Genomic DNA, 24,261 nt, shown 5'->3' with positions numbered 1-24,261 from the left:
TGCTGGATGGAAGGGCCCAGGGCCTTGTGCAGCAAGGATGGACGGAGCAGCTCCACTAGACACCCTCCATTGGATCCCCCTCCACAGGATCCCCCTCCACTGAATGCCTGTTCCACTGGACAACTCCTGCACTGGATCCCTCCTGCACTGGACCAGTGCTCCACTGAATCCCCTCCTGCACTGGACAACTCCTGCACTGGACCCCTCCTCCACTGGACCCCTCTTCCGCTGGAGCCCTCCTGCACTGGACACCCCACTGGACCCCCTACTCCACTGGATCCCCTCCACTGGAGCCCTCCTTCCCTGGACCCCTCCTCCACTGGATCCCCTCTTCCACTGGAGCCCTCCTTCCCTGGACCCCTCCTCCACTGGACCCCTCCTCCGCTGGAGCCCTCCTGCACTGGACACCCCACTGGACCCCCTCCTCCACTGGATCCCCTCCTCCACTGGAGCCCTCCTTCCCTGGACCCCTCCTCCACTGGACCCCCTCCTCCACTGGACCCCTCCCCACTGGATCCCTCCCAAATGCTACAGGCACCTGCTCTGGCAGGCCACTGATTTGTGGGAATAAAGGAATAATTTGTTGGGAATCAGACCCCCACCTCAACCTTTTCGAGGGCCCCACACAACAGAACGGATGTCCCTCGTCCCTGCCCCTGCCAGCAAGGGTAGGGGTGGCCCCTTCCTCCCCAGTGGGCACAGCAGGGGGCAGGGCTGGGTGGGGAAGGGGGTGGGAGGGATCTGAAGGTGACAGTACCGTGGTGCCCACAGACGGCGGAAGCCCTGTCCTGGCCACCAGGACCCTGGCCGAGGCGGCCTGGGAAGAGGCCAGTCCCGCCTGCCCTGAGGACCCGACCCGGGCTCCGCTTGGCTTCGATGTGGGGCGCCTCCCTGCAGGGGCCTGGCTGGGGGAGCACGGCCTCTCCCGGGGGGACGCACAGAGGTGCCAGGCGTGGCCGCGGCCGCGCGGGTGTCCTTCCTCTCCAGTGCCGCCTCCCCGGCACACATCCGGCGGCGTCCAGAGAAGCAGCGGGCAGCGTCTGGCGGCAACGTGGAGCCGGTTTCCCGATGACCCCGGGCGTGGCGTCTCCCACGCGGATGCAAACCACACTGCACTTGGCTTCGAGACAGCGTAAGCGAGCGAACAGAGACAAGGGGGGAACCGGAAACTGTCCGAGCAGGTGGCGGGGGAGCTTAGGATCTGTAGTCCTTTTTGCTGTAGGGTTTGTTACCCAGAATGCTATCGATCTCGTGGACGATGGAAGACGACAGTTTTGGAAGGACCTGCAAGGACAAGGGGGACTCAGCGCTGTGCCCCGAGCCCTGCGGCCGGCCGGGCTCTGCCCCCCTCGCACGTGGCCTCCAGCTGAAGCAGCTACAGGCCACGCAGCTTTGTGTGGCTGAAGGTCCGGGGGCCCCCGGGGAAGCCTGCCTGAGCCCAGACTCCTCCCCCACGACTCCGGGGTGCTCCCGAGCGCCGCGCTCACCTGAATGGCCCCGATGTTCTCCATGAGCTGTTCTGCGTTGGAAGCACCCAGAAGCACGGAGCTGACCCCCTCATTCCGCAGGCACCAGGCTGTGGGCAAGGCTGAGGGTCAGGGCGCTGCCTGCCCACGGCGGTACCTCCTGGGTGAGCCTCGCCCCGGCCTGGGCAGAGGCGACGCTTGGTCTCGGGTCCCCACCCCCCCCTCCCCCGCCCCCGACAGCGCAGCTCTCAGCTGTGCTCAGGGGCCCCGCCGGCTCCCCAGGGGGCAAAGCCCACCTCCGGGGCGCAGGGCGGTACCTATGGCCAGCTGGGGGAGGGTGCAGCCCAGGCGCTCCGCGATCGCCTGCAGCTCCTTCAGCTTGGCTTGCTGGCGCCGGCCCTCTTCGCTCAGGATTTTGTCCTTCAGCCACTGGTAGCCCTGGGAGAGGGACACCGCTCCAGTGTGGGGCCACAGGGACCTCCAGGGGCAGGCGCCCGCCTGCCCCCCCCCCCCCCCGCCCCGGCCTCGAGTGTCGCCCTTGCGGATGGAGGGTGGAACCCCGCCTTGCCCCGCGGGGCACTGGCTGTTTCCCTTCTCCCACAAGCGGGGTGAGCTGACCCGGGGCTGTCCTCTGGCCCACAGGAGCTCTTCCTCCCGCTGGGAAGGGCCCGGGCCGCAGTCCTCCCTTCCCTGCCTCTGCTATGGATTGGGGGTCTGGGACGCCTGTGCCCCACGTGGGAACCCTCCCGATTCTCCGTGTGTGTGAGGGCCCAGGGGCCAGCCGTGACTTTCTCGTCCTGAGCTCGTCCCCAGGTGCTGAGAAGCCATGGGGGGGGTGACCTCAGTGGGTTGGCCACTGTGAGGGGTGGGGGCGCCCGCCCCACGGCAGCCCCTCCAGATGCGGGCACGGTCGGAAGAGCTCCATCCACGTTCTCAGCCGAGGCCCGGGGCGTCCCAGTGCACTCCCTCCCTCCCCTGGGCCGAGACACCTCCCCCCCTTCCCTCCCCTCCTCCCCCACCCTCACCTTCAGGGAGGCTCTGGAGTAGGGCGGGATGCCACTGTCATACTTCCCTGAGACGATGCCACAAGCCAGAGGGGACCAGGTCATGGCGCCCACCCCTGAGGGGGAGAAGTCAGTGAGGCTGGGCCTGGGGCCCGTGGGGGCAGGGCGGGGCCGGGCGGGGCGAGGGCGGGGCTGGGCGAGGCGAGGGCGGGGCCGGGTGAGGGCGGGGCCTGGCGGGGCGGGGCGAGAGCTGGGCCGGGCGGGGCGGGGCGAGGGCGGTGCCTGGGGGCGGGGCCTGTGGCCCGGGTGAGGGCGGGGCCTGGGGGCGGGGCGGGGCCTGGGGCGGGGCGGGGCGGGGCCGGGCACCCACCTATCTTGTGGAACAGCTCTGGCAGCTGCACCTCCACCTTCTCGCGCTGGAACATGTGGTACTCGGCCTGCTCACAGATGGGCGGGATCAGGTTGAACTGCCGGGCCACGGAGTAGGCCTCCTGTGGGTGCAATGGGCGCAGACGGGCTCGTGTCAGCCTGGGGCCCGGGGGCCCGGGGGAGAGGACGGGGAGGCACGCCCGGGCAGCTGCCCCCCCTCCTCCAGCTTTCCCGGGATCAGGGCTCTTGTGAGCTGGATGAGCGGGGCGGGGGGTGGGAGGGTGCCTTGGGGAGGGGCTGGCAGCCGGGCGGCGTGTGGCACGGCCATTGCCCGGGTCATGTTGTGAGGCAGCTCGGGCTCTGAGTGGAGGAACCCCGAGCATGCTTCATTTCCCGCGCTGAGAATCGGGGTGACAGTGCTACCTCACACGGCTGCGGGGACCACGTGGGAGCCAGTTGGGGGGGACTCGAGCCCCACCCGGGAGGCACTGGCCTCAGGCAAGTCTTGGGGCAGGCCACGCCAGGTGGGGAAACTGAGGCTCCGCGAGGGAGGGCAAAGCCCGTGTCCAGGGCCACGATTCTGGTGGAGGTCTGTCTGCGAGGCCTGTGGATGGGACGCCCCCTCCCCCCGGCTCCCGCCCCGGCACCCACCCCGTACCATGATCTCCATGGAGCTCCAGCGGGACGTGCCCCAGTACATGGCCATGCCCTGGTTGATGACGTGCGTCATGGCCCGCACCGTCTCTGTGAGAGAGAAGGGAGCGCGTGGGTGGGTGTGGGGGGGGCGCTGGGGCTCAGGCCCGGCGGGGGGGGCATTCCGCAAGTGCAGGCGGGGCGCTGGGGGGAGGGGGAGAGGTGCCGCGGGGTCTCGCAAGCAGCGCGCTTCCTGGCTCCGAGCGGCTGGGGCTGGGGCCAGAGTCCAAGAAACCCGTCCTGAAAACAGTGGCGCCGACTGCTTGCAAGCCCCACGGGAGCTTTGCAAAGGGGCCCCGGTGGACCCCCGTCTCCATGGCAGCTTGCGGGGGGGGGCTTAGGATGGGGGAGGCTCTCTATCTGGGGGAAACTGAGGACACGGCTCATTCCAGACAGGCTGTGCACACAGGACGGTGACAATCAAGTGGGCAAAAAGCAACAGAAAGGAAACAAGGTTTCGCCCACTTCCGCCTTTTCCACAGCCCCACTGGAACCCCGAGGCCTGCGCGGGGCCGGGTGATGGCGTCTGTGGGGCGCTGCGTGGCCCCGAGGGGGGGCCTGGGCACCTCTCCTCCCGCCTGGAGAGCAGAGAAGAGAGGACAGCCCCATGGGGACTGTGTCCCCGACTCAAGCCAGCCCAGGCCACTGCAGGTGGGTCCCCACGGTGAGGGGCCGAGGCTGCCTGGAGCAGACAGGGGTGTGGCTCCAGGAGCTCTGGAAGTAACTAGAACCCTGCCGCGCTGAGACTCCCCGAGGAGTGGCTGGGATACCATGCCCTCCTTCTTTAGATAGGAGAAAGCCCCCCCCCCCCCCCCCCCCCCCCCCCGCCAGCATTCACGCTTCTGTGAGACATGAATGCCTGCCAGCCACAGGCATTACCCTCCCGGCCCCATTGCTTGCACCCCCTGGGGAGGCTGCGGTTCAGAAAGCAGGGCCTGGCCTTCCATTTTCAAACTGCAAACACCCCTCAGCTCCGTGGGGTGCTGGAGCAGGAGACGGCTAGGGGCTATGCCGGTACAGGGCTTGCAGTTCCCGCCGGAGGCAGAGTAGGGAGGGGGGAGAGGAAGCGTGTCTAAACACAGAGCGGTCAGGTCCAGGTGACATCCACCTCGCAGAGCCCCCCCATCCAGGTGACATCCACCTCCCAGAGCCCTGCCCCCCTCCATCCAGGTGACATCCACCTCGCAGAGCCCCCCATCCAGGTGACATCCACCTCGCAGAGCCCCCCCCATCCAGGTGACATCCACCTCCCAGAGCCCTGCCCCCCCCATCCAGGTGACATCCACCTCGCAGAGCCCCCCCATCCAGGTGACATCCACCTCACAGAGCCTGGCCCCCCCATCCAGGTGACATCCACCTCACAGAGCCTGGCCCCCCCATCCAGGTGACATCCACCTCACAGAGCCCTGCCCCCCAATCCAGGTGACATCCTCCTCACAGAGCCCCCCCATCCAGGTGACATCCACCTCGCAGAGCCCCGCCCCCCTCCATCCAGGTGACATCCACCTCGCAGAGCCCCCCCATCCAGGTGACATCCACCTCCCAGAGCCCCATCCCCCCCCCCCCCCCGTGACATCCACCTCGCAGAGCCCTGCCCCCTGCAGTGGTCCACTCTTCCCCTGCTGCCCAGATGGGAAGGCTGAGGTCCCTGGAAATGGCGGGCGGGAAGGAAGGAGAATGGCGGCAGTCCTGGGCACCCTCTCCCAGCTGGGGTGGTGGTGCGGGCGCCCATCCGGCCTGTTTCCCGGTCCCTAAGCACCGTGCTTGGCTGAGTTCCAGAGGAACTCGACCATCCCAAGGGCTGTTGCTAAGACCATGAGGGCCGGTGTGTGTGTGGGTGGTCTCCTCCAGCAGGGTCACCCCAGCACCCCCAAAACCCACACTCTGGCCCCCACCCTCTTCCTCCACACAGGGCGCAGCTCCTGGGGTCCTCTGCCCCAGTCTGGCGAGGTACAGCAGCGCGGGGAGTCTGGGCCTCCTGGACCTTCCGGGATGTCTGCTTTATATGCCAGCACCTCTGTTGTTGGAACGATGGTCCCTGGGGGCGAAGGTGACACATCTAGAGGGGCCCCAGCCCGTCTCCACCTGGCTGTCCTGGTTGGATTTTAAAAACCCTCCTGGGCCACCTGTGACCACGCAGCAGAGCCTCCTGTTTGCCTCATCTGCATTTTTTTCCCCAGCCAAGGCTTAGTCCATGCCAGAGAGAATGAAGCCAGAGGATCCTTCCTGCCGGCCTCTCTCCCCTGCCCTCTCTCCTGCTGGCCTCTCTCCCCTGCCCTCCCTCCTGCCAGCCTCTCTCCCCTGCCCTCCCTCCTGCCAGCTTCTCTCCCCTGCCCTCCCTCCTGCCCTCCCTCCTGTCAGCCTCTCTCCCCTGCCCTCCCTCCTGCCAGCCTCTCTCCCCTGCCCTCCCTCCTGCCAGCCTCTCTCCCCCGTCTTCCCTCCCCCGCCCTCCTCCCCCACGTGCTCTGGTCATGAAGATCCCAACCAGTGAACCGCACGATGCCCTTTCCATGCAAAGATGGGGAGGAGTTGAACCCTGGGGAGGCTGAGAGGCCGGGGCCTGGCGGGGCCGTCCCGAGGGGGAAGGGTCCGGGCACGGCTCCCCGGGGCCCCTGGGTAGAAGATCTGGGTAGAGGCAGGCCCGGGGCGGCACTGCCCAAGCGTGAAGTCAGTGGCCTCAGAAACAACCATCCCTTCCTTCAGTATTTAATGCGGGCCGGGGCGAGGCAGGGGCGCCAGATCCTTCCAGCTGCTGCCCAAGGCCCGGGCACCGCGACGGCTCCACAAGTAACGCATGGGAGCTCAGGCGGCACCCGGTGCGGAACGCCGCCCCGTCCCCAGGGAGCCCGCCTGTCCCCGGGGCTCGGCCCTGGGTCCTCTGCGCAGGAAGGGCAGAGGCCAGGCAGACCTAGAGCCGCGCCGCCGTCCTCTCGGGAGGTCTCCCGTGCGGAGCTCGCTGTGCCCCACGCGCCCGGGGGCGGGCGTGGGCTGGGGAGGTCTCCCGTGCGGAGCTCGCTGTGCCCCACGCGCCCGGGGGCGGGCGTGGGCTGGGGAGGTCTCCCCTGCGGAGCTCGCTGTGCCCCACGCGCCCGGGGGCGGGCGTGGGCTGGGGAGGTCTCCCCTGCGGAGCTCGCTGAGCCCCACGCGCCCGGGGGCGGGCGTGGGCTGGGGAGGTCTCCCGTGCGGAGCTCGCTGTGCCCCACGCGCCCGGGGGCGGGCGTGGGCTGGGGAGGTCTCCCGTGAGGAGCGCGGCTGTGCCCCACGCGCCCGGGGGCGGGCGTGGGCTGGGGAGGTCTCCCGTGCGGAGCGCGGCTGAGCCCCACGCGCCCGGGGGCGGGCGTGGGCTGGGGAGGTCTCCCGTGAGGAGCGCGGCTGTGCCCCACGCGCCCGGTGGCGGGCGTGGGCGGGGCGCCGGCCGCCACGCAGCCGCGGTGCTCGCGAGGAGCGGGCGTGGGCGGGGCGCCGGCCGCCACGCAGCCGCGGTGCTCGCGAGGAGCGGGCGTGGGCGGGGCGCCGGCCACCACGCAGCCGCGGTGCTCCCGAGGAGCGGGCGTGGGCGGGGCGCCGGGCGTGGGCGGGGCGCCGGGCGTGGGCGGGGCGCCGGGCGTGGGCGGGGCGCCGGCCGCCACGCAGCCGCGGTGCTCACGTGGAGCGGGCGTGCTTCGCGGTGGGCGGGCGGCGGGCTGCGGTTCTTTGCACTGGGGGAGGGGACACAGAAGCTTGTCAGAGGTGACAGTGACGGATGACGATGGAGACGAGACTTCTTGGGGGGGGCTACACGTTTGGAAGTCTTCTTGTGGAACCGTCCAAGGACCGGTTCCCGGCGGGGATGGTGGCAGCGTCCCCAGACCGAGAGGCCCCCCCTCCCCCAGGAAGACGGCTGGCCACGGCCGCTCAGCTCAGCGCAGGCACGGGGTGGGGGGGGGCGCATGCGGCGGGGGGCGCGTGGAATGGCAGCGTGGGCGCGGCGCGGCTTTCCCTTCACTCGCGAGAGGCCCTCGAGGGGCGCTCCCTCCCCTCGTCCGCATTTTATGGAGAGGTTTGTCATGGGGGCCAGAGAGCCTTATAAATAAGAAGGCTGTCTCATAAAATGCAGCTCGGATCAGAAGTCAATGGTGGGCTCAGGGTACTGTGTACCTTCTATGACGAATGTCCTGGCCTTGGAGGAACTAAATGGGTCCCCTGGTGATAAAAGAAAGATTTAAAGAGACCAGAGTTGATAGCTGTGGGAACACAGAGGCGTGGTAGGATACGGGGCAGGGGATGCACAAATCACGTGGCGAAGAACACGCATTCTGTTAAAACGTAAAAGAAAACATATATATCTCCACACGCGTGTGCAGATATATATATATATCCACATACACACATATAAACTAATGACAAAAAATAACTCGCACACAGCTTAACTCTCCAAGTCCCTGAAGCAGCCAAGCGTAAATGAGAAGATGCTTGCAGCGGGAGGGGGGAGACGGGAGGGGCCGCGAGCCGGGGGTGGAGAGAAGAAATAAACGCCCAAGAAACCCAAGCTGCTTTTCAAAGCGCCGGACGTGTGTTTCCCCTCCTCTCGGAGATCATTTATCCCTCAGAGCCAGAGATTCCTAGAAGCTCCCGGTGGAGCGGGTTGATCGCCCCGAGTCTTTCGTGAGCACCACCTCAACAGCCCAGGGACGAGGAGGCGCCACCTGCTCAGAGCACAGCCCGGGGCGGGGGTGGGGGGGTGGGGTCGGGCCTGGACACCCAAGAACAGGAGCCGAGACTCAGCTTGGGCGGCCAGGGCAGCCGGGCTCCCCCCCCGCCCCTCCCCCGGGCCACCAGCCTCTCTCCTGCGTGCCCCTCTGTGCTGCCAGCCGCCAGGGCCCCCCGCCAGCCCGCAGGCAGCCCGGCTCCGTCCTCCTGGAACCCACCGGGCCGAGGCTGGCGATCGGGGGGCACCTACCTTCCATGGGGGTGTTGGGGTCGGGGCGGTTGGCGAACACCACGTCCACGTACTCCAACTGCAGCCGCTCCAGGGACGCCTTCAGACCTGGGTGGAGGGGGCCGCCGCGGTTAGCGCATCCGCACCCACAACTGTGGGCCCTCCCTCCCTGTGGCCCGCTCGGGGGGCCGGGGACGCCTCCCTCTCCATCCGCGGGAGCTTTGACAGCGGAGGGGTGGATTCCGATGGTGGGCTGCCACCGCGGGAACGACGCACACCCCGGGGAGAGGGGGTGAGGACACGAGGAGGGACGGCTTCTGTCTGTACAGAGGCCCTGGGTGGCTGGGCGAGGGGCGGGGCACGGGGCCGGGGCCCACCCGAGAAGCCCCCCTCACCTTCTATTATGTGCTTCCGGGAAAGGCCCCGCTCAGTCTCCGCTCTGAAAAACAGGCCAGCATGGGAGGTTACGAGCAGTTTTAGGGAACCTTCAGGGATATTTATTTGGTCCTGGGGTTTGAACTCAGGACCTGGGCACTATCCCTGAGCTCTTTGTGCTCATGGCTAGTGCTCTACTACTTTGAGCCACAGTTCCAGTTTTTTTGTATGTAGTTAACTGGAGGTAAGAGTGTCATGGGGACTTTTCTGCCTGGGCTGACTTTGAACCGTGATCCTCTGATTTCAGCCTTCCGAGTAGCTACGCTGGTGCCTGGACGGGAAAAGGTTTATGATGCTGTGTTAGGCCAAAAACGTAGGTCGGCAAACATGAGGTGCAGGGCGGTTCCACCGCGGGGACCGCCACAGGCTCTGGGCTAAGCGCGCCCGGGCCAAGCACAAGGCTGGACGCTGAGCCCAGGGGGGCGCTGGCTTCTACCTTCACCCTCCCGTTTGGCTTGGATTAAAAAAAAAAAGAGTCGAGAGTGCGTGTGCGCGCGCGCACGCGTGCGTGTGTGCGTGTTTTCTTCTTTGCAGTTCTGGGGCAGGCTCTGTGCCATCGCACTTCCAGTCCTGGTTTTCACTGGTTATTCTGGGGATGGAGTCCGGCAACTGTTCTCAAGCTCCGATCGCCCAGGTCTCAGCCTCCCGAGCAGCTGGTAGGACAGACCTGAACCACCGGCACCCACCAGAACACCGGGTACTTTACACGGAGGGTCCTGCTTCAGGCCTGTGCATAGGGGCCCCAGAGTTTGAACTCAAGCACTTGCACCGACCCAGCCCCCTTGTCCTGGCTGGGGTAGACTGTGACCCTGTTTACCCTTCTTGCACACAGCAGTTACTAGGCCCAGATTCTTACTGGTTGAGGTCGGGGGGGGGGGTCTCGTCTAATTTTTGTGATCCTCTCCCTCTCCTCCTCCCAAGCAGCTAGGATTCCAAATCTGAGGCACCACACCCAGCCCTACTTGTAATACTTAGGTGACAGAGCCTGTCCCGCTCAGAGGCAGCACAGAACCCGACTCTAGATGGGGTGACGTCCCAGGGAATTTGGGGCGGCTCACTAACTTCCTGTTTGCCGGAATTTTCATGATGTTACCCTTCTAATCCGGAGGGAAAATAAAAATCAGACAGGGTTTGAGTGTAAGGCGAAGCAGGCGCAGCCCTCCTGGGCTGGGCGACTGTGTGAAGGCCAGCACCCCCCCCCCCCAAGGCCAGCCGACCGCCCTCTGATCAGGGTCCCCACCCGCCCCCAGCGGCACCTACTTTCCACCCCAGAAGATCTTGGTGGTGATGACGAGGCTGGACCGTCTGTGGAACAGGAAAAAGGAAGGGCGTTATCGGGTGCTGCTCCCGGGTCCCCCCTCACCCTCGGTACTCTCAGCTCTCACACGGCACCCCCAGCTGGGGGCCTGGGGGTGGACCGGGGGTTTCGCCATCACTAGATGCCTGTCACATGCCCCATCTGGAGTCCGGGTGCTCCCTCTCCACGCGACCCACCAGCCCGGACTGCAGGCCAGGCACCGGGTGGGACAGCCAGGGCTCGTGAGGGCGGAGCCTGGTGGAGGGGACGGAAGAGCCTGTGCCCTGGCTCCTTTCCCTCCTCTGGGCTGGGGACACTGGGTTGTGTGGCTCCGGTCAGGAGCGAGGGGGAGCAGGAGCAAAGGTCGCTTCCGGTGGAGGAATGCACTCCAGCCTCGGCGGCTCCTCCAGCCACACGCACGAGGCCTGGGCTGGGGCCAGAGGCGTCGGCAGCTGCTCAGCACTGGCACAGATGTGTCAGGCCCAGGCCAGAGTGCCGACCACCGACCACTCGACCTCGAATGCTGCTGCATCGGCTCACATGCCTGGCTTGAATTGGCAAGCGCAGAGGACCTTATTTGGGATCATGTAGAGCTGAGAGAAAGCAGCTTGACGGGGTGTGTGAGAGCAGGGGTGTCCGGAGCCCGTGCGGGTGGGGTGGGGGACGCCCGCAAACGGAGCTGAGATTCTAGGTGGCAGGTGGGGGCGGGGTGGGTGGAAGGGCGGAGCAGGCCCAGCTTCCTCACTGCTTGTGACGGGTCTGGAAATGAAGACATGCAGTGGGAGTCTGGGGCTCGGGGAATCCCAAAGGCTGGACCGGGGCTTGGCCGTCTGTCGGAGCAGGGACCTGGGCTCCCTGACCAGCCTCCATCCCCTTCTTGGAGCTGGTCCTGAGGGATAGGGGGCAGGGCGCTAGGCTGAAGTGTTCCTAGTCCTCAGGTGGCCATGGCTGTCCAGCGGGGCTGTGCAGGTAATGACAGACTCCACACAGCCTGCCCGGCGGGTCTGAAAATGTCCCCACGGACAGATGGGGACAGTGAGCCCCCGAGGGGTGAGATGCTAAGGTCCCGTGGGCAGGTCTGAGAGAGCAGGGTCCCGCCCCTCCTCTGGGCTCTTCTCTTGGGTACCCAGGTTCCTCTCAAGAGGCCTTTGACCTTGACCTTCGGCAGTGAGAGCCCTCTGCTGGCCCTGGCCACCTCAGCAGCCCCTACCCTATAGCTCTTTGGCTAGGGCTGCACATGGACACCGGGCCTCTGCTTCCCCCAGGGTGGTGGGGGGCCGAGAGCAGGTGCACAGCTGTCTCCACTACCTGGAGAACTGGACCTTACACCCACAAGGCGACTTGAAGGGAGGCTTGATCGCCTTAAGGAAGCTACTTTCCTTCTGGAACATTCTCCCTATTGACTGATTGATTGTGCTGGTACTGGGGCTTGAACTCAGAGCGTGGGCATTGTCCCTTAGCTTTTTTTGTTCAAGGCTAGTGCTCTACCATTGAGCTATAGCTCCACATCTGGCTCTCGAGTGGTTAATTGGATGTAACAGTCACAAGGGCTTTTCTTCTCTGGGCTGGTTTTGAACCTTAATCTTTGGGTCTCAGCTTCCTATAGCGTGGATGACGAGCGTGAGCCACTGGCACCCGGCTGTACCCCTTTGAGCAAGGACGTCCAGGCCTCAGCCAGGGGCTGACGAGGCCGACTCCCGGACGTTCCATTTGTAACCAGGAAAGAGCACCCTCCAAACCCTCACTCTTCCCAGTGCAGCGCCATCTAGGGCCAGGCCGGCTCCAGGGGTCCCGCTTACCCCAGCCAGGAATCCCAGGATACACCTGCCGGCCCGCGCCACCCCCACGCCGCCTTCCCTGGGGACGGGCTGCAGAGAGAACCGAGTAATTACCTCCATCCCTTCTTCTTAATGATGTTTCCTAACACCACTTCAGCCCTGCAAAGCAAGAGCAAGGCGTGGGAATGTCATCGCAGCACAGCGGAAAGAAATTAAGCCCGGCCCCAGGGCGACCGCTAAGCCCTCGGGTCCCCTTTGTAAAAATGCCATTGGCGCTGGCAGTGTGGCCCTGGCCTGGCGGCACGTTCTAGAAGGAGGCGCGGTCTGGGGCTGCCCCGGGCTGGGAGGGAGCAGCTCTGCGATGAGTCTGTTTAGCAAAGGCAAATCACCCACCAGGACCACCCTCTGCTTTTAGACAATGGGCGCCGGCCAGGGCTGGGCTCTGCAGGCGCAGGGGCATGTGCGTCTGCACGTCCGCACATGTGCGCGCCGGCTAGCGCGAGTCCCTCTTGTGTCTCCGTTCTGAACAACAGACAGATGCCAGGCCGCCCCCTCTTTGTTCCGCTTTGCTGCCGCTCTGGGTTTTGCGTCAAAACTCGGCCAGCTGGGGTCACGCGAAGGCTGTTCCAGCCTCCCTTGGCACGGCGGTGCTGGATTAACTTTTAAGAACTTTCTCTGTGTAGCCAAACGTCTCTGAGCAACAACACCAGACGGGGAATGAGCCGTACCCCGTGCTACATTCCAATTATACAGCGCCCGAGTCATCCGCTCAGAAATAATGGGCTCTAATTTGCAAGCTGTTTAGCATACATTCTGAATGCTCCTCGTTTATGGTCAGGATGCCGGGGAGATTCGCCCAGCCCTGGCCTCCTCCTTTCTGTTCCGCGGTCCCTGATTCGTCAGAGCCAGGGTGAGGAGGGAGGGGGAGGGGCTGCCGTTGGGGACAATCCCACCCAAGCCTGTGTGGCTGGCTATCCTGGCTCACCGCTCACCAGGGGGACCAGAGATCCTGCCCTCCTCTGGAAAACGCCCCAATTAGTGTCAGCACGAGAAGCGTGAAGTGTGTGCCCGGCCAGCGTGGTCAGCAAAGGGGGTGGCGCCCGGAGCAGAAGTTGCTCTCTCGGGCCTTGTCTCCTAGCCAGGGGCCTCTCAGGGGCTCGCTCGGCATGCCGGTCCTCCGTGTCTAGGGAAGGACGGCGGGGATGGTAATCCAGAGCTGCCGAGGGCGGGAGGGGCTGGGCCACCGGGAGCTGCTTGCTAGGGGCCCTCACGGCGGCAGAGCCCGGGCAGGAGCCGGGCCGGGGAGGAGGCCCAGGAAGGGAGGAGCCTCTGAGCTGGCATCTGCCCCGGACGCTTCGACCCCAGACGCTTCCGCTTAGCGACTCTGTCTGGAAAGGATTTCCTCTCGATTGGAAATGGCTGCTAGTTTGGGAAGGGTAGGAGGGGTCTGGGTCGGGGGCACTGAAGAGACAGAAGGGCTGGTGATGGAGACTGGAAGCTGGGGTGGGGGGCTTTCAGCTGTCGGCTCCCTAGGCCATGGGTTGGGACTTGGGCAAAGGCTCAGCTGGGTTTCCTGACGCTCGGTGCTCCGAGACCCACGCAAGGCAGCGGGGAACAGCCCGAGCTTCACGAGACAGGTGTCTGGCCCCGTGGCCGTGGCAGCCAGCCCGGCGGACGGGAGCTTGGCTGGCCACGGGCAGGAGGGGGGCAGGAGGGGGGCAGGAAGAGGACGGAGAGAGCCAGCAAATGATTTCACAAACAAAAGCGGATTTTTGAAAACACGAAGCAGGGGGAAAGTGGATGATTTGATTACTGCCAGCCTTTAAAATCGAAGCCAAGTGCTCTGGCTGAAGAGGGCTGAGCCGTTCCATAATCGAGTAGGAAAAGTTCACTGCCGAGAGGGCAAGCGGGGGGCGGGGGGGGGGCTGTGCTCTCCAGCTCTACGGAGCCCCATTCCCTGCAGGCCTAATCACATCATTAAGACGTGAAAATGTCAGGCGTGCGTGGAGCTGACCGCGGGTCACCAGCGCGCCAGGACAACAGCCCCATCCCAGCCGCAGCCCAGCGCCCCAGCGCCCCAGCGCCCCAGCGCCCCAGCGCCCCGCCTCTCACACCAGAAGGACTGTGCTCACTCTGATGATTGGGCACATGGCGAGTTGAGAAAATGACCAGCGTTCTGCAATTCTTGGCTCATAAAAATGCCTCCCCAGGCCACCGACGGTTTAAACAAGAGGGCAGAGTGGAAGGCACGGTTAGGACACCGTGGGGAGCAAGAGTGCTGGGGTACCAGGGTCCCGGCTCCCCCGGGCTCACCGCACCGGCCTTTCCTGTGTGTGTGTTGAGCGAGGGGAGCATGCACTTGTCAGCTGGGTAGACTTTTCCTCTGTATGCGTGTGTGTGCGCGCGTGCGTGTGTGCTGAGTGTGTGACACGTACTTGCCAGCTGCATAGACTTCTGCAGTATCAAACAAGTTGATGCCATTGTCGTAGGCCAGGGTCATGAGCTGCTCTGCCATCTGAAATGAGAAAACAGGAGTGCTTTGCGTTCTGCACTGTCCTGCCAGCCGTCGGGAGGGCCCCGAGGGCCCAGGGCATCCCCCCCCACACACCACACCCCCCCCCCCCCCGGCCCAGGAGGCCTCCGGGGCTCCTCTCCCTCCCTCCTCCCAACCTGGGGGCCGGGAAGGCAATCTCTCAGAATACGTCCTTTGCGAAGAGCAAAGAAGGCAAAATGGATGAAGACAGCCTATTCATTTCTTGAGATTAGAGACCACCAGTGTTACAGGAGTTATGACAGAGGGAAGGCCTCATGCTACACTGAATAGCATCCCCCCAGAATGTACTAGGAGGTGACCTGATTTGGACGCAGGGTCTTTGTCAGTCAAGGTGATGTCCTGTTGCCCCAGGGTGGGTGCGTGGCGGCGAGCGGAGGCCTGAGACCCTCAGAAGGAGAGACACGGGTACAGAGGCCCCGGAGGACAGAGCGGGGGGGGGGGGGGAGGGGGAGCCTGCGGGCCAGGGAGGCCAGCCATCACTGGAAGGCAGACGGGGCCCTCAGAACTTGGGGAGGCCAGAGCTCTCACGACGCCGGTGGCCTCTGGACCCGTGGGAGGGTCAAGCCCTGTTGTTTGAGGCCACCCAGCCAGGCGCAGGGCTGTGGCAGCACCAGGGCACCCCTGCACCCCCTGCAGGACTGAGATACATCTTGGTAGGATGCATGCGTTTTTCCTGGTCCTGGGGCTTGAACTCATGGCCTGGGCACTGTCCCAGAGCTGAAGGCTAGCACTCTACCACGGAGCCACAGCTGTGCTTCCGGTGAAGTTTACTGGGGATAAGAGTCTCATGGACTTTCCTGCCCAGGCGGGTTTTGAACCCCGATCCTCAGATCTCCGCCTCCTGAGTAGCTAAGATCACAGGCGTGAGCCGCGGGCGCAGGGCGTGCGCCTGTGTCTTCAGCTCTGTGCTGTGTCTAAGTCTCACGGACTTCTCTGTGGCCGTGTGGGACTGCAGTATCACCTTCCGCAGTCAGTGGCACCCAGGGAGCGGCTACCAATCCACGCTAGCTGTTGACCAGGTCTTTCCCCTTGGGCTGCCAGGAAGGCGAGCCCGCGCGCCGTGAGAAAACTCCAACAGGGAATCTGGGAACCGGGGGGCCTGCCTGCAACTGCACAGGAGGAGCTGCCCCCCACGCCGCAGAGATGGGAGCCAGTGAGGTGATCAGCGGCTGGCGGAAGCCAAGGAGGCCAGCAAGGCCGCCTCCGACCTCAGCCCCGCAACCCGGAGCTCACAGGTTGGCCTCTAGAACTGTCTGAGGACTCAGCCTCCGAAGCGCTTGTTTGGCCTGTTCTGCTGTGACAGACAGCGGTGCTGCCCACCGAACATGAACCAAAAGGCAGCCATCCTCTAGCGGGGGAGATGGTGGCCCCCCGATGGCCACTCCCGCCACCTCCCACGTCCTGGATGCGGCTGGCCCTGCCATGCCCGCCCCTGAAGGTCTCCTCACCCTGATTCCTCACAGTGTGGACCCCAGAGGACGATCACCCGCACATGCCTGGCCCGCCCTGAGGTTGGCAGACCCCCCAGGCCATCAAAGACCAGCACCACCCTGAGGATGGGGAGCCCGCCCTAGCGCCCCCCCCCCATGATTTAACTGTGACCCCCATGACGCCTGAACAGCACACGGGGAGACTATGGACACGGGAGGGTCCAGGGCCGCGTGTTCTCTCTGTGCACTGCTGTGGTTTGGGGGTCTCCGGTGCCCCTGTGTGTTTTCCCCATAGAACGGCAGTGCTCACGTTCAGGCCTCAGTAGACGCCGTTTGTATTTGTTCTCACGGGTCCCACGTCCTAGCTTGTTTAACTGAACCTCTACTATGTGACTCTGGTTCTTTCCAGGGTCAGAGCTCCAGAACTGGGGTAAGAAGCAATCCCAGGCGACGACAGCAGAGGCCACTCCCAGTCAGCCCCGCCCCGCCCCGCCCGAGGGACACGCGGTCACCTCGCCGTCCTACGGGCCCCTCAGAGCCGTGGCACTCAGGGGTGGCTGGGTCTCTGTGGGCTGGAACAGTGCTGGTAGAGCACTGGGTGAGATGCTCTTGCAGCACCCTTGTCCCCCCTCGACCTGAACGCCTGTGTGTGGCAGGCCCGTGCTCCCGTGAGCAGCAGCGTGAGCCCACAGCTCGGAGGCCCGATTCTCACCAGGGCAGCCCGGAGTTACCGACACCGTCAGCGTCCTTCTACCTCACCGGGAGGGACAAGGCGATTCGTCCCTGGTGTGGCACAAGACAGGGCTGAGGTTTTTGTCTGCCCAGCAGCCCTGCAGATATTGGCTGTGACATCCCAGGATGGGGACATGGGGCGGGGGGAGGGGCAGGGGAATGCCTTTCCCTTCCTGTAATGAACCAGGCACTGCAGGGTCCAAACACTGCAGTTCAGGCGTTCTCTAGTGCTCGGCTTGGCCTTCGTAGCGCAAGTCACGAAAGTGTGACCGAAGGCGCGGCCGTGTGCCAATAAAACTTTATTTACAAGAACAGGCCAGAGAGTCAGGAAGTAGATTAGGTTAGCAGGGGTGATGGGGCGATAAAACAAATGCCAGAAACAGTTGGGAAGGCTGTACAGGAATGGGAAGAAACTTAATGCTGCTGAACCAGACCCTTAACACGGTCAACTTTACATTTCATGTGTTCGATTAAAAATTTACAATGAAAACGCAGTGCCTAATAGTCCTGATGCCCTTGCCGGCTCAATCAGGCGGGCACACCCGGAGGGCAAAGCCCCGGCCTCTGCTGTCACTCACGCGGGCACACCCGGGGAGCAAAGCCCCGGCCTCTGCTGTCACCCATGCGGGCACACCCGGGGAGCAAAGCCCCGGCCTCTGCTGTCACCCACGCGGGCACACCCGGGGAGCAAAGCCCCGGCCTCTGCTGTCACCCATGCGGCACACGCAGAGAGCTAAGCCCCGGCCTCTGCTGTCACCCATGCGGCACACGCAGAGAGCTAAGCCCCGGCCTCCGCTACTGGACAGCAGCCAGGCCCACTCACACCCAACATATTGATTTTTTTTTGACAATTGTAGGACTTAATGCAAGGATTCTTGCTCCCTGACTCAGTCATTTCTCGCCGGCCTCCATCTTTCAGAACCGTGACACTGTCACGTGTTACATCTGTCCTCTGTCCTCCCAGCATGGTGTCATCTAGAGATGACCTCCGATATCTTTATCCCTGTCTCTGTGTCCCTGAGGGGGACTCGGGGGGTGGGCCACCCCAGCTACCACGAGGTCATTTGTCAATGTTCTCTGCTGTGACCGATTTGTCACACCAGGGAATGTCAGACGTCACCGACAGGATGGCTCGTGTCTGTCACAGCGGTGTCACAACCAGTGCTGTCTGCGAGCGACACCCTTTCATGGGCTCCTCCACCACATTAAAAGCGACGTGAGCCAGGTGCGGGGGGGGCACCTGCTACCTAGCTACCCAGGAGGCTGAGATCTGAGGATCACAGTCTGAAGCCAACCCCAGCAGGAAAGTCCATGAAACTCTTGTCTCCAATGAACCAGCAAAAGGCCAGAAGTGGAGCTGTGACTCAAGTGGTAGAGCAACGACCTTGAGGGAAAAAGCTGAGTGACAGTGCCCAGTGAGTTCAAGCCCTAGTGCTAGCGTGTGCGCGCGCATGCGCGTGCACACACACACACACACACAGAGTGAAATGAAGCCCAGTTAGGCACCGCTTATTTAGAGCAAACCACACCGGCCTCCCAGCTCTGATTTCTCCTCTTAAGTGCAAAGAACCCATCTGGAGGGCCTTGGCCCACCTCAGAAATTCCTGACTTCACCCTAAAATAGCCCACAACCATAACACGGTCCTCGGAACACGGGAGGGTGGGTGGGGAGGAAGCAAAGAGTGGTAAGATCAGCCACGGATATAAAAACAAAAGGAACAACGTTGCATTTACGTTTTGACGGAAGCCAAGACTCATCTTTGAAAACCGAGTAACTACAGCTGACAAGGTCTCAAATCAATTCACCGATTAATTTTTAAATGCGACTCTCCTAACAGACGACTGGGCGCATGTGACTGTACATCTGGCGCGGGTGCCCCGAGCTCTCGGAGCCACGCACGGCTCTTTCCGATGTCCCCATCCCCCGCTGTCTAGGGCGAAACCTGTCTGGACATTCATCCCCCTCCTGCCCAGAGACCCCGCAAGGCTCCCGCTCCGCGTCCTCTTCGCAGCCCCACGGTGTGGTGCGGAGGCCCAGCAGCTCTGCCGGCTGCACACGGACAGCGGGACTCAGGGCAGGGGGTGGTTGGGAGCACGTGGGCAGCGGGACTCAGGGCACGGGGTGGTTGGGAGCACCTGGGCAGCGGGACTCAGGGCATGGGGTGGTTGGGAGCACGTGGGCAGCGGGACTCAGGGCACGGGGTGGTTGGGAGCACGTGGGCAGCGGGACTCAGGGCACGGGGTGGTTGGGAGCACGTGGGCAGCGGGACTCAGGGCACGGGGTGGCTGGGAGCACGTGGGCAGCGGGACTCAGGACATGGGGTGGCTGGGAGCACGTGGGCAGCGGGACTCAGGGCACGGGGTGGTTGGGAGCACGTGGGCAGCGGGACTCAGGGCACGGGGTGGTTGGGAGCACGTGGGCAGCGGGACTCAGGGCACGGGGTGGCTGGGAGCACGTGGGCAGCGGGACTCAGGACATGGGGTGGCTGGGAGCACGTGGGTAGCGGGACTCTGGGCACGGGGTGGTTGGGAGCACGTGGGCAGCGGGACTCAGGGCACGGGGTGGTTGGGAGCCTGGAAGGACATCGGCCCACTCAGCATCTCTGTAAGGGCTGCAGAGGCTGCACCCAAACACCCACCTCGGGCGCGTGCCGGCGTTTTGCACTCGCAGGTCCAGTGCAGGGGCGATCTGGGCCTGGGTGAACCGTGGCACAGCTACCACACACCGAGGACCCCAAGTGTCAGGGAGGGTGGAGGGGTTACTTTAGGACACAGAGGCCGGCAAGGCGACGGCATCAGCTAGAGCCTCTCTCTTGGTCTGTTTTGCCTGCTGGGCCCACGGGGCAGAGCATCCTCCACAAACAGGAGGGCGGCTTCTGCGAGCCACGCTGGCCCCGGGGCCAGGGGTAAACTGGATGCCGGGTCCGGGGAGCCCCGTCTTACCTCGTCCGTGATCTGGCCTCCGAAGGTTACCCATGTTCCTAGAAGGAAGCACACAGAGTCAAGCCAGCTCTGCCCCTAGGGCGCTCAAGCCTCAGGCCGTAGGGCCGAGCGGGGGGGGGGGGGGGGGGGCCGGGACGGGGCCGGGGACGGGGGAGGGGAACGGCCAGCTCGGGGCTCTGCAGTCTGACTGCTCAGGGCAAGCCTCCACACTGAGGAGGCGGGAGGCTTTAGGGTGGACAGTGGCTGCAAGCCCAGGAGGGCTGGGTCCTCGGAAAGGCACCGCTGACCGGGCTCCTCGTCCAGGGACCCCTTGCACCCACGGGCACAAGGATTCCAGGCAAGGTCCTTGCTGTTGTTGGGAGGATGGGTGGGGGTGTCGAGGCCTGAGGGCCTGTTTTGCACTCCTCTGAGGACAGAGGTCATGCCTGGAGAGAGGTCTTTCCTGGGGAGGCTCTCGCTGGGAGGCTGAACCCACAAGTTTTCCCAGCATGCCTAGGGCTGGGAAACGCTGGGGCCTTCGGCTATGGGCTTGGGGCTGGGTGTAGACAGTGTGCCAAGGCGGCTGCCCTGTCCACCCCTCCCTGCCTGCCTCCTGGTTACCATGGCAACCCAGCCTCCCAAATCCCGGGCTCTGGCCCTCCCATAGCCCCTTGCGTCCAAGGTCGTGAAAGACTCCATACTCACCAAGCCCCAGGCAGGAGACCCGCAGGCCAGACTTGCCCAGGTTCCTGGGGGAGAAAAAGGAAACACACAAGCCTCATTTGAGTCTTCAACATGGGGACCAGATGCCACTAGCTGGGCTCAGCTGGGACGCCCCCCCTTGTCTGTTCCCCCACCGGCCTCTGCCTGCCCTGGGGTGACACACCGTCTCCCCGGGCCACCCTGGGCTTGGCCACGTGCTGAGCCGGCATGAGCGCAGCGCCGACGCGAGGGCACAGGCCCAGGGCCGCCATCTTGTATGGGCTGCAGTGGGCCTGACGTGGGTCTGTATGTCTGCGGGGTCCCAGGCTAAGTTCTTCGTCACACTTGTGGCTTTGTGGGCCACGACTCCCCCTGGAGAGCTGGGTGGGGGGTCAGCCCTCCTCCACCCGGGCCCCAGGGCTCAGGGCTGGGCGCGTTTGGGGGACAGTTCAGTGCCTGAGCGAGGTGGGCGCCATCCTGACCAGACACGGCTGCCTGGCTACACTGAAGGCCCTGAGGGGTCCATGGTGGGGTGTCCTCCAGAGCCCCCCCAGGCCTGGAACCATCCCTGGCACCCTCGGGAGGCTGGGGGGGGTCCACGGGTCCTCACGGCTCAGGTGCTCGATTCATGCGGGCCCTGAGCAGGAAGTGGGGAGCAGGCCCGCTGCGCCCCCCCCAGTCCTATCTGTGGGTGACATGGGCGTGGCCTGACGGGCGGTGAAGCTGGCACGTGGCGGGGGTGTCACAGCCTCGTGAGGGGCAGCGGCCGTCCCCAGGACCTGCACGGTGCTTCTCACCGCACGATGGGGGTCAGCGGGGCGCCAAGGGCTACGGTCCTCCCTCGGGACCCGGCACCCCGAGGCTCCCCGAGTCTTTGTCCCATCCTCAGATGACTCCACGCGGTCTGGCCCCCGGGAAGGCGGCAGGGAGCGCCCCCACGCTTCAGGCCCACGCTGACCTCCCGCGGAGTGGGCGATTCCCGCCGCCAGCCCCCTGCCGGGTCTTCCCTGGACCCCTAGCGCTCGTGGAAGGGGTGTGAGCAGAACCTCCCTAAACAGCGTGCAAGCAACCACACGTGGGGCACCCAACCCAAGGCAGTTTTAAACGGTGCAGCGTCCCTGAAAAAGTTCCTGTTAAAGTCAGTCCAGCTGATTCCTCCCACAGGAGGATTTTTTCCCCCCTCTCTAAACGAGAACTTAAAAGCCGCAGATTTCTCTTCCAGGCGGAGCCCCGGGCGGCTCTCCAGCCAGGACTCAAACCTTCCCTGCGGCTGGAAGGACGAGATGACGCCAGTGCAGGGGAGCGGGCCGCAGGACACGGACACGCGTGTCTCCTTTCCCAAAGGGGCAGGCACCCCGCGGGACAGCACAGGACGCGGGAGAAAGGCTCTCAGAGAGGCGGCACAGGATGGGGGCAAAGCCCTTTTCCTTGTACAGTACAGACAAGGGGCAAATCGGGGGCTTTAGTACAACCGTGTTACAAAGGGAGATGAGCTTTCTGGCTTTTACTTCTTCTTTTCAGCCAGTGACTTGATCTCGGTGCCCAGAGTCTTGTGTGCGTATGCCAACCCCCGCCACGTGTGCCCGGGACAGATGGACGGAAGACCTGACTTTATTATATGTACATTCCATGGGTGCAGGGTCTACTGAGTAGGAAAGATTTCCTCCATTCTGGGTAGGAAGTAACTGGCTGGACACAGCGGCTCACGCCTGTGATCCTAGCTACTCAGGAGGCTGAGATCTGAGGATTGAGGTTCAAAGGCAGCCCAGGCAGGAAAGTCTGTGAGACTCTAATCTCCAATAAGAAGCCAACCTGGGCAGAAAATCCGTACAACGCCCATCTCCAATTATCGATCAGAAAGCCAGAAGAAGCGTAGGATCAAATGGGAGAGTACCTGCCTAGAGCAAAAAGAGCTAAGGGACAGCGACCAGGCTCTGAGTTCAAGCCCCAGTACCAGCAAACAGAACAAAACAGGTAACTGGTGGGACGTGCCCAAGTTTCCCAGACGACATGGGAAACCCAGCAAGGCTCGAAGCTCTGGATCAGCAAGCCCCTCTGAAGACTCTAGGCCTTCTTCCCTGAAACACTCAGATGCCAATGCCATCACAGCCCTGTTCGCCATGTCAGGGCGTGTGCAGGGCCCTGGGCCCTCTGGGCCTGGCCTAGATAAGTTCAGGCCTCTGGTAGGGAGGCTGGGCCTCTGTCTCTGCAAAAACTCCTGCCTGAGTGGCCGCGGGCAGCAATTTCCCGATTGCAGTTTTCCTTGGTCAAAAGCATAGTGCTGGGGCTAGGCCTCGGCCTCAGAGCCTCAGAGGTCTGTGGGGGAGACAGGTGAGGACATGAGCACCGAGTGAGCCCGTCTGCGTCCGCGGCTGAGGGCAGGGACACCTGTCTCCCGCCAGCCGGGGAGGAGAGCAACCCTCGCCCTGCTCTCGAGTTTCATCGTCTGGGTGTGGCTGGCACAAGGCGGCCTTGCGTCCCCAAAGGCTCTGAGCTGTTTCTGGTGCTGGCTAGGGGCCCGGGGCGCGCGGCTCCTCCACCCACCACCCACAGGAATACTTGAACAGAACTAGGACACTGCACGGTGCTGGAATTACCCTGCTCGGCTTGTTTCCCCCGTTAAAGTGATGGTATTCGTTCTGCCATCTGCTTCCAGGCTTCTGGAGAAGGGATGAGAAGGGACAGGGCTCCTCCAGGCCGGGAGCTCTCTCGATGCAAGGGGGCGGGGAGCGCCACAGGTCAGCTCAGACGGGACTGCTGCTGCTCAACTTTCAAGACTCAAAGGGCCGGGAATGTGGCCTAGTGGCAAGAGCGCTTGCCTCGTATACATGAAGCCATGGGTTCAATTCCCCAGCACCACATATACAGAAAATGGCCAGAAGTGGTGCTGTGGCTCAAGTGGCAGAGTGCTAGCCTTGAGCAAAAAGAAGCCAGGGACAGTGCTCAGGTCCTGAGTTCAAGGCCCAGGACTGGCAAAAAAACAAAAAAAAAAAGAGTCAAACATCAGCTCGTCTAGGCATCTTTCTTTTCTTTCCCTTCCTAAACTGGATCTGGACCACAGGGCCCGGGCTCCTTCCCTCCGCTTTTTCACTCAAGGCTGGAGTTCCACCGCTTGATCTATAGCTCTTCCGGCTTTCTGATGGTTAATTGGAGAGTCAGACAACTTTTCCTGCCTGAGTTGGCTCCGAATGTGTGCCTCAGCTCTCAGCCTCCCGAGCAGCTGGGATTACAGGCGTGAGCCGCCTCACTTCATCAAATGATTTCTTTTTCCTAATCAAAACAGCATCATGTTAAATTAGTTGGCCCAAATCTCCAAACTCAAATGTTGTTGGTCTTTGCTGGTTGGTCTCAGGTCTCTGCCTGGGTTCAGAAAAATGGCTACCTAACCTTGCCAGAGGAGAGCGGCAGGGGCTCCCACGGCCCCAGGCTGCCCGGCACCCCTAAATACTGCACCCCGGTCTTGCAAAGGATTAAAACTAGAAGCCACCAGGAAGTTACAGCTTCTTTAGAAATAGAGTTTAGTGCATTTCATTTCAGCCATCTGATCAGAGGACAAAAACTGGAGCAGGTGTGGGGCGGGCAGCCCTGCCTTGGCCGGGGGTTTGAGACGTGAGAGAGACAGGTGTTTCCCCCTTAGCGCCAGCTCAGCTGTCACTCAGAACAAGCCACGCCGTGATGGTTAATCTCGGCTATCACCGTGACGGGACTGACAGTTGCCTGGCTGATTAATGAGGCGCACCTCCGGGTGTGTCTGTTGGGGCGTTTGCAGAGATGCTCTGATCTAATCAGTGGTTTAATTCCTTGATGGATTCATAATCTGACAGCATTGTGGGGAGGTCGGTGGTGAAAGGCAGGCTGCGGGGCCTGTTAGAGGAAGTTGGGGGGGGGTGGCCTGGGGGCTAGGTCCTGCCCCGGCTACTTCCTGTCTCCGCTCTGCTTCCTGTCTTCCAGGAGGGAGCTG

At 63.5% G+C, this 24,261-nt stretch overlaps 1 protein-coding gene across 3 annotated transcripts in view; it reads right to left on the bottom strand.

Annotated features, from left to right (window-relative positions):
- Positions 1–848: 848 nt before the first annotated feature.
- The window catches only part of Kcnab2 (potassium voltage-gated channel subfamily A regulatory beta subunit 2), a 76,743-nt gene continuing 53,330 nt past the window's right edge, over positions 849–24,261 (bottom strand). For all 3 annotated transcript variants that reach the window (XM_048350137.1, XM_048350136.1, XM_048350138.1), the window contains 13 exons: positions 20,304–20,347; positions 19,620–19,657; positions 14,396–14,475; positions 12,075–12,119; positions 10,146–10,190; positions 8,846–8,889; positions 8,472–8,558; positions 3,498–3,583; positions 2,841–2,961; positions 2,492–2,586; positions 1,784–1,904; positions 1,488–1,576; positions 849–1,284 (listed from right to left, as the gene is read on the bottom strand). In XM_048350137.1, coding sequence (XP_048206094.1) covers positions 1,195–1,284; positions 1,488–1,576; positions 1,784–1,904; positions 2,492–2,586; positions 2,841–2,961; positions 3,498–3,583; positions 8,472–8,558; positions 8,846–8,889; positions 10,146–10,190; positions 12,075–12,119; positions 14,396–14,475; positions 19,620–19,657; positions 20,304–20,347 — 985 coding nt within the window. In that variant the 3' untranslated portion in view covers positions 849–1,194. The remainder of the gene's footprint in view (positions 1,285–1,487; positions 1,577–1,783; positions 1,905–2,491; positions 2,587–2,840; positions 2,962–3,497; positions 3,584–8,471; positions 8,559–8,845; positions 8,890–10,145; positions 10,191–12,074; positions 12,120–14,395; positions 14,476–19,619; positions 19,658–20,303; positions 20,348–24,261) is intronic.

Source organism: Perognathus longimembris, chromosome 7, assembly GCF_023159225.1.
Source record: "Perognathus longimembris pacificus isolate PPM17 chromosome 7, ASM2315922v1, whole genome shotgun sequence".
NCBI classification, from domain to species: domain Eukaryota; kingdom Metazoa; phylum Chordata; class Mammalia; order Rodentia; family Heteromyidae; genus Perognathus; species Perognathus longimembris.
Note: the sequence above shows the minus strand (reverse complement) of the source record. Positions and strands in the feature narration are given on the sequence as shown.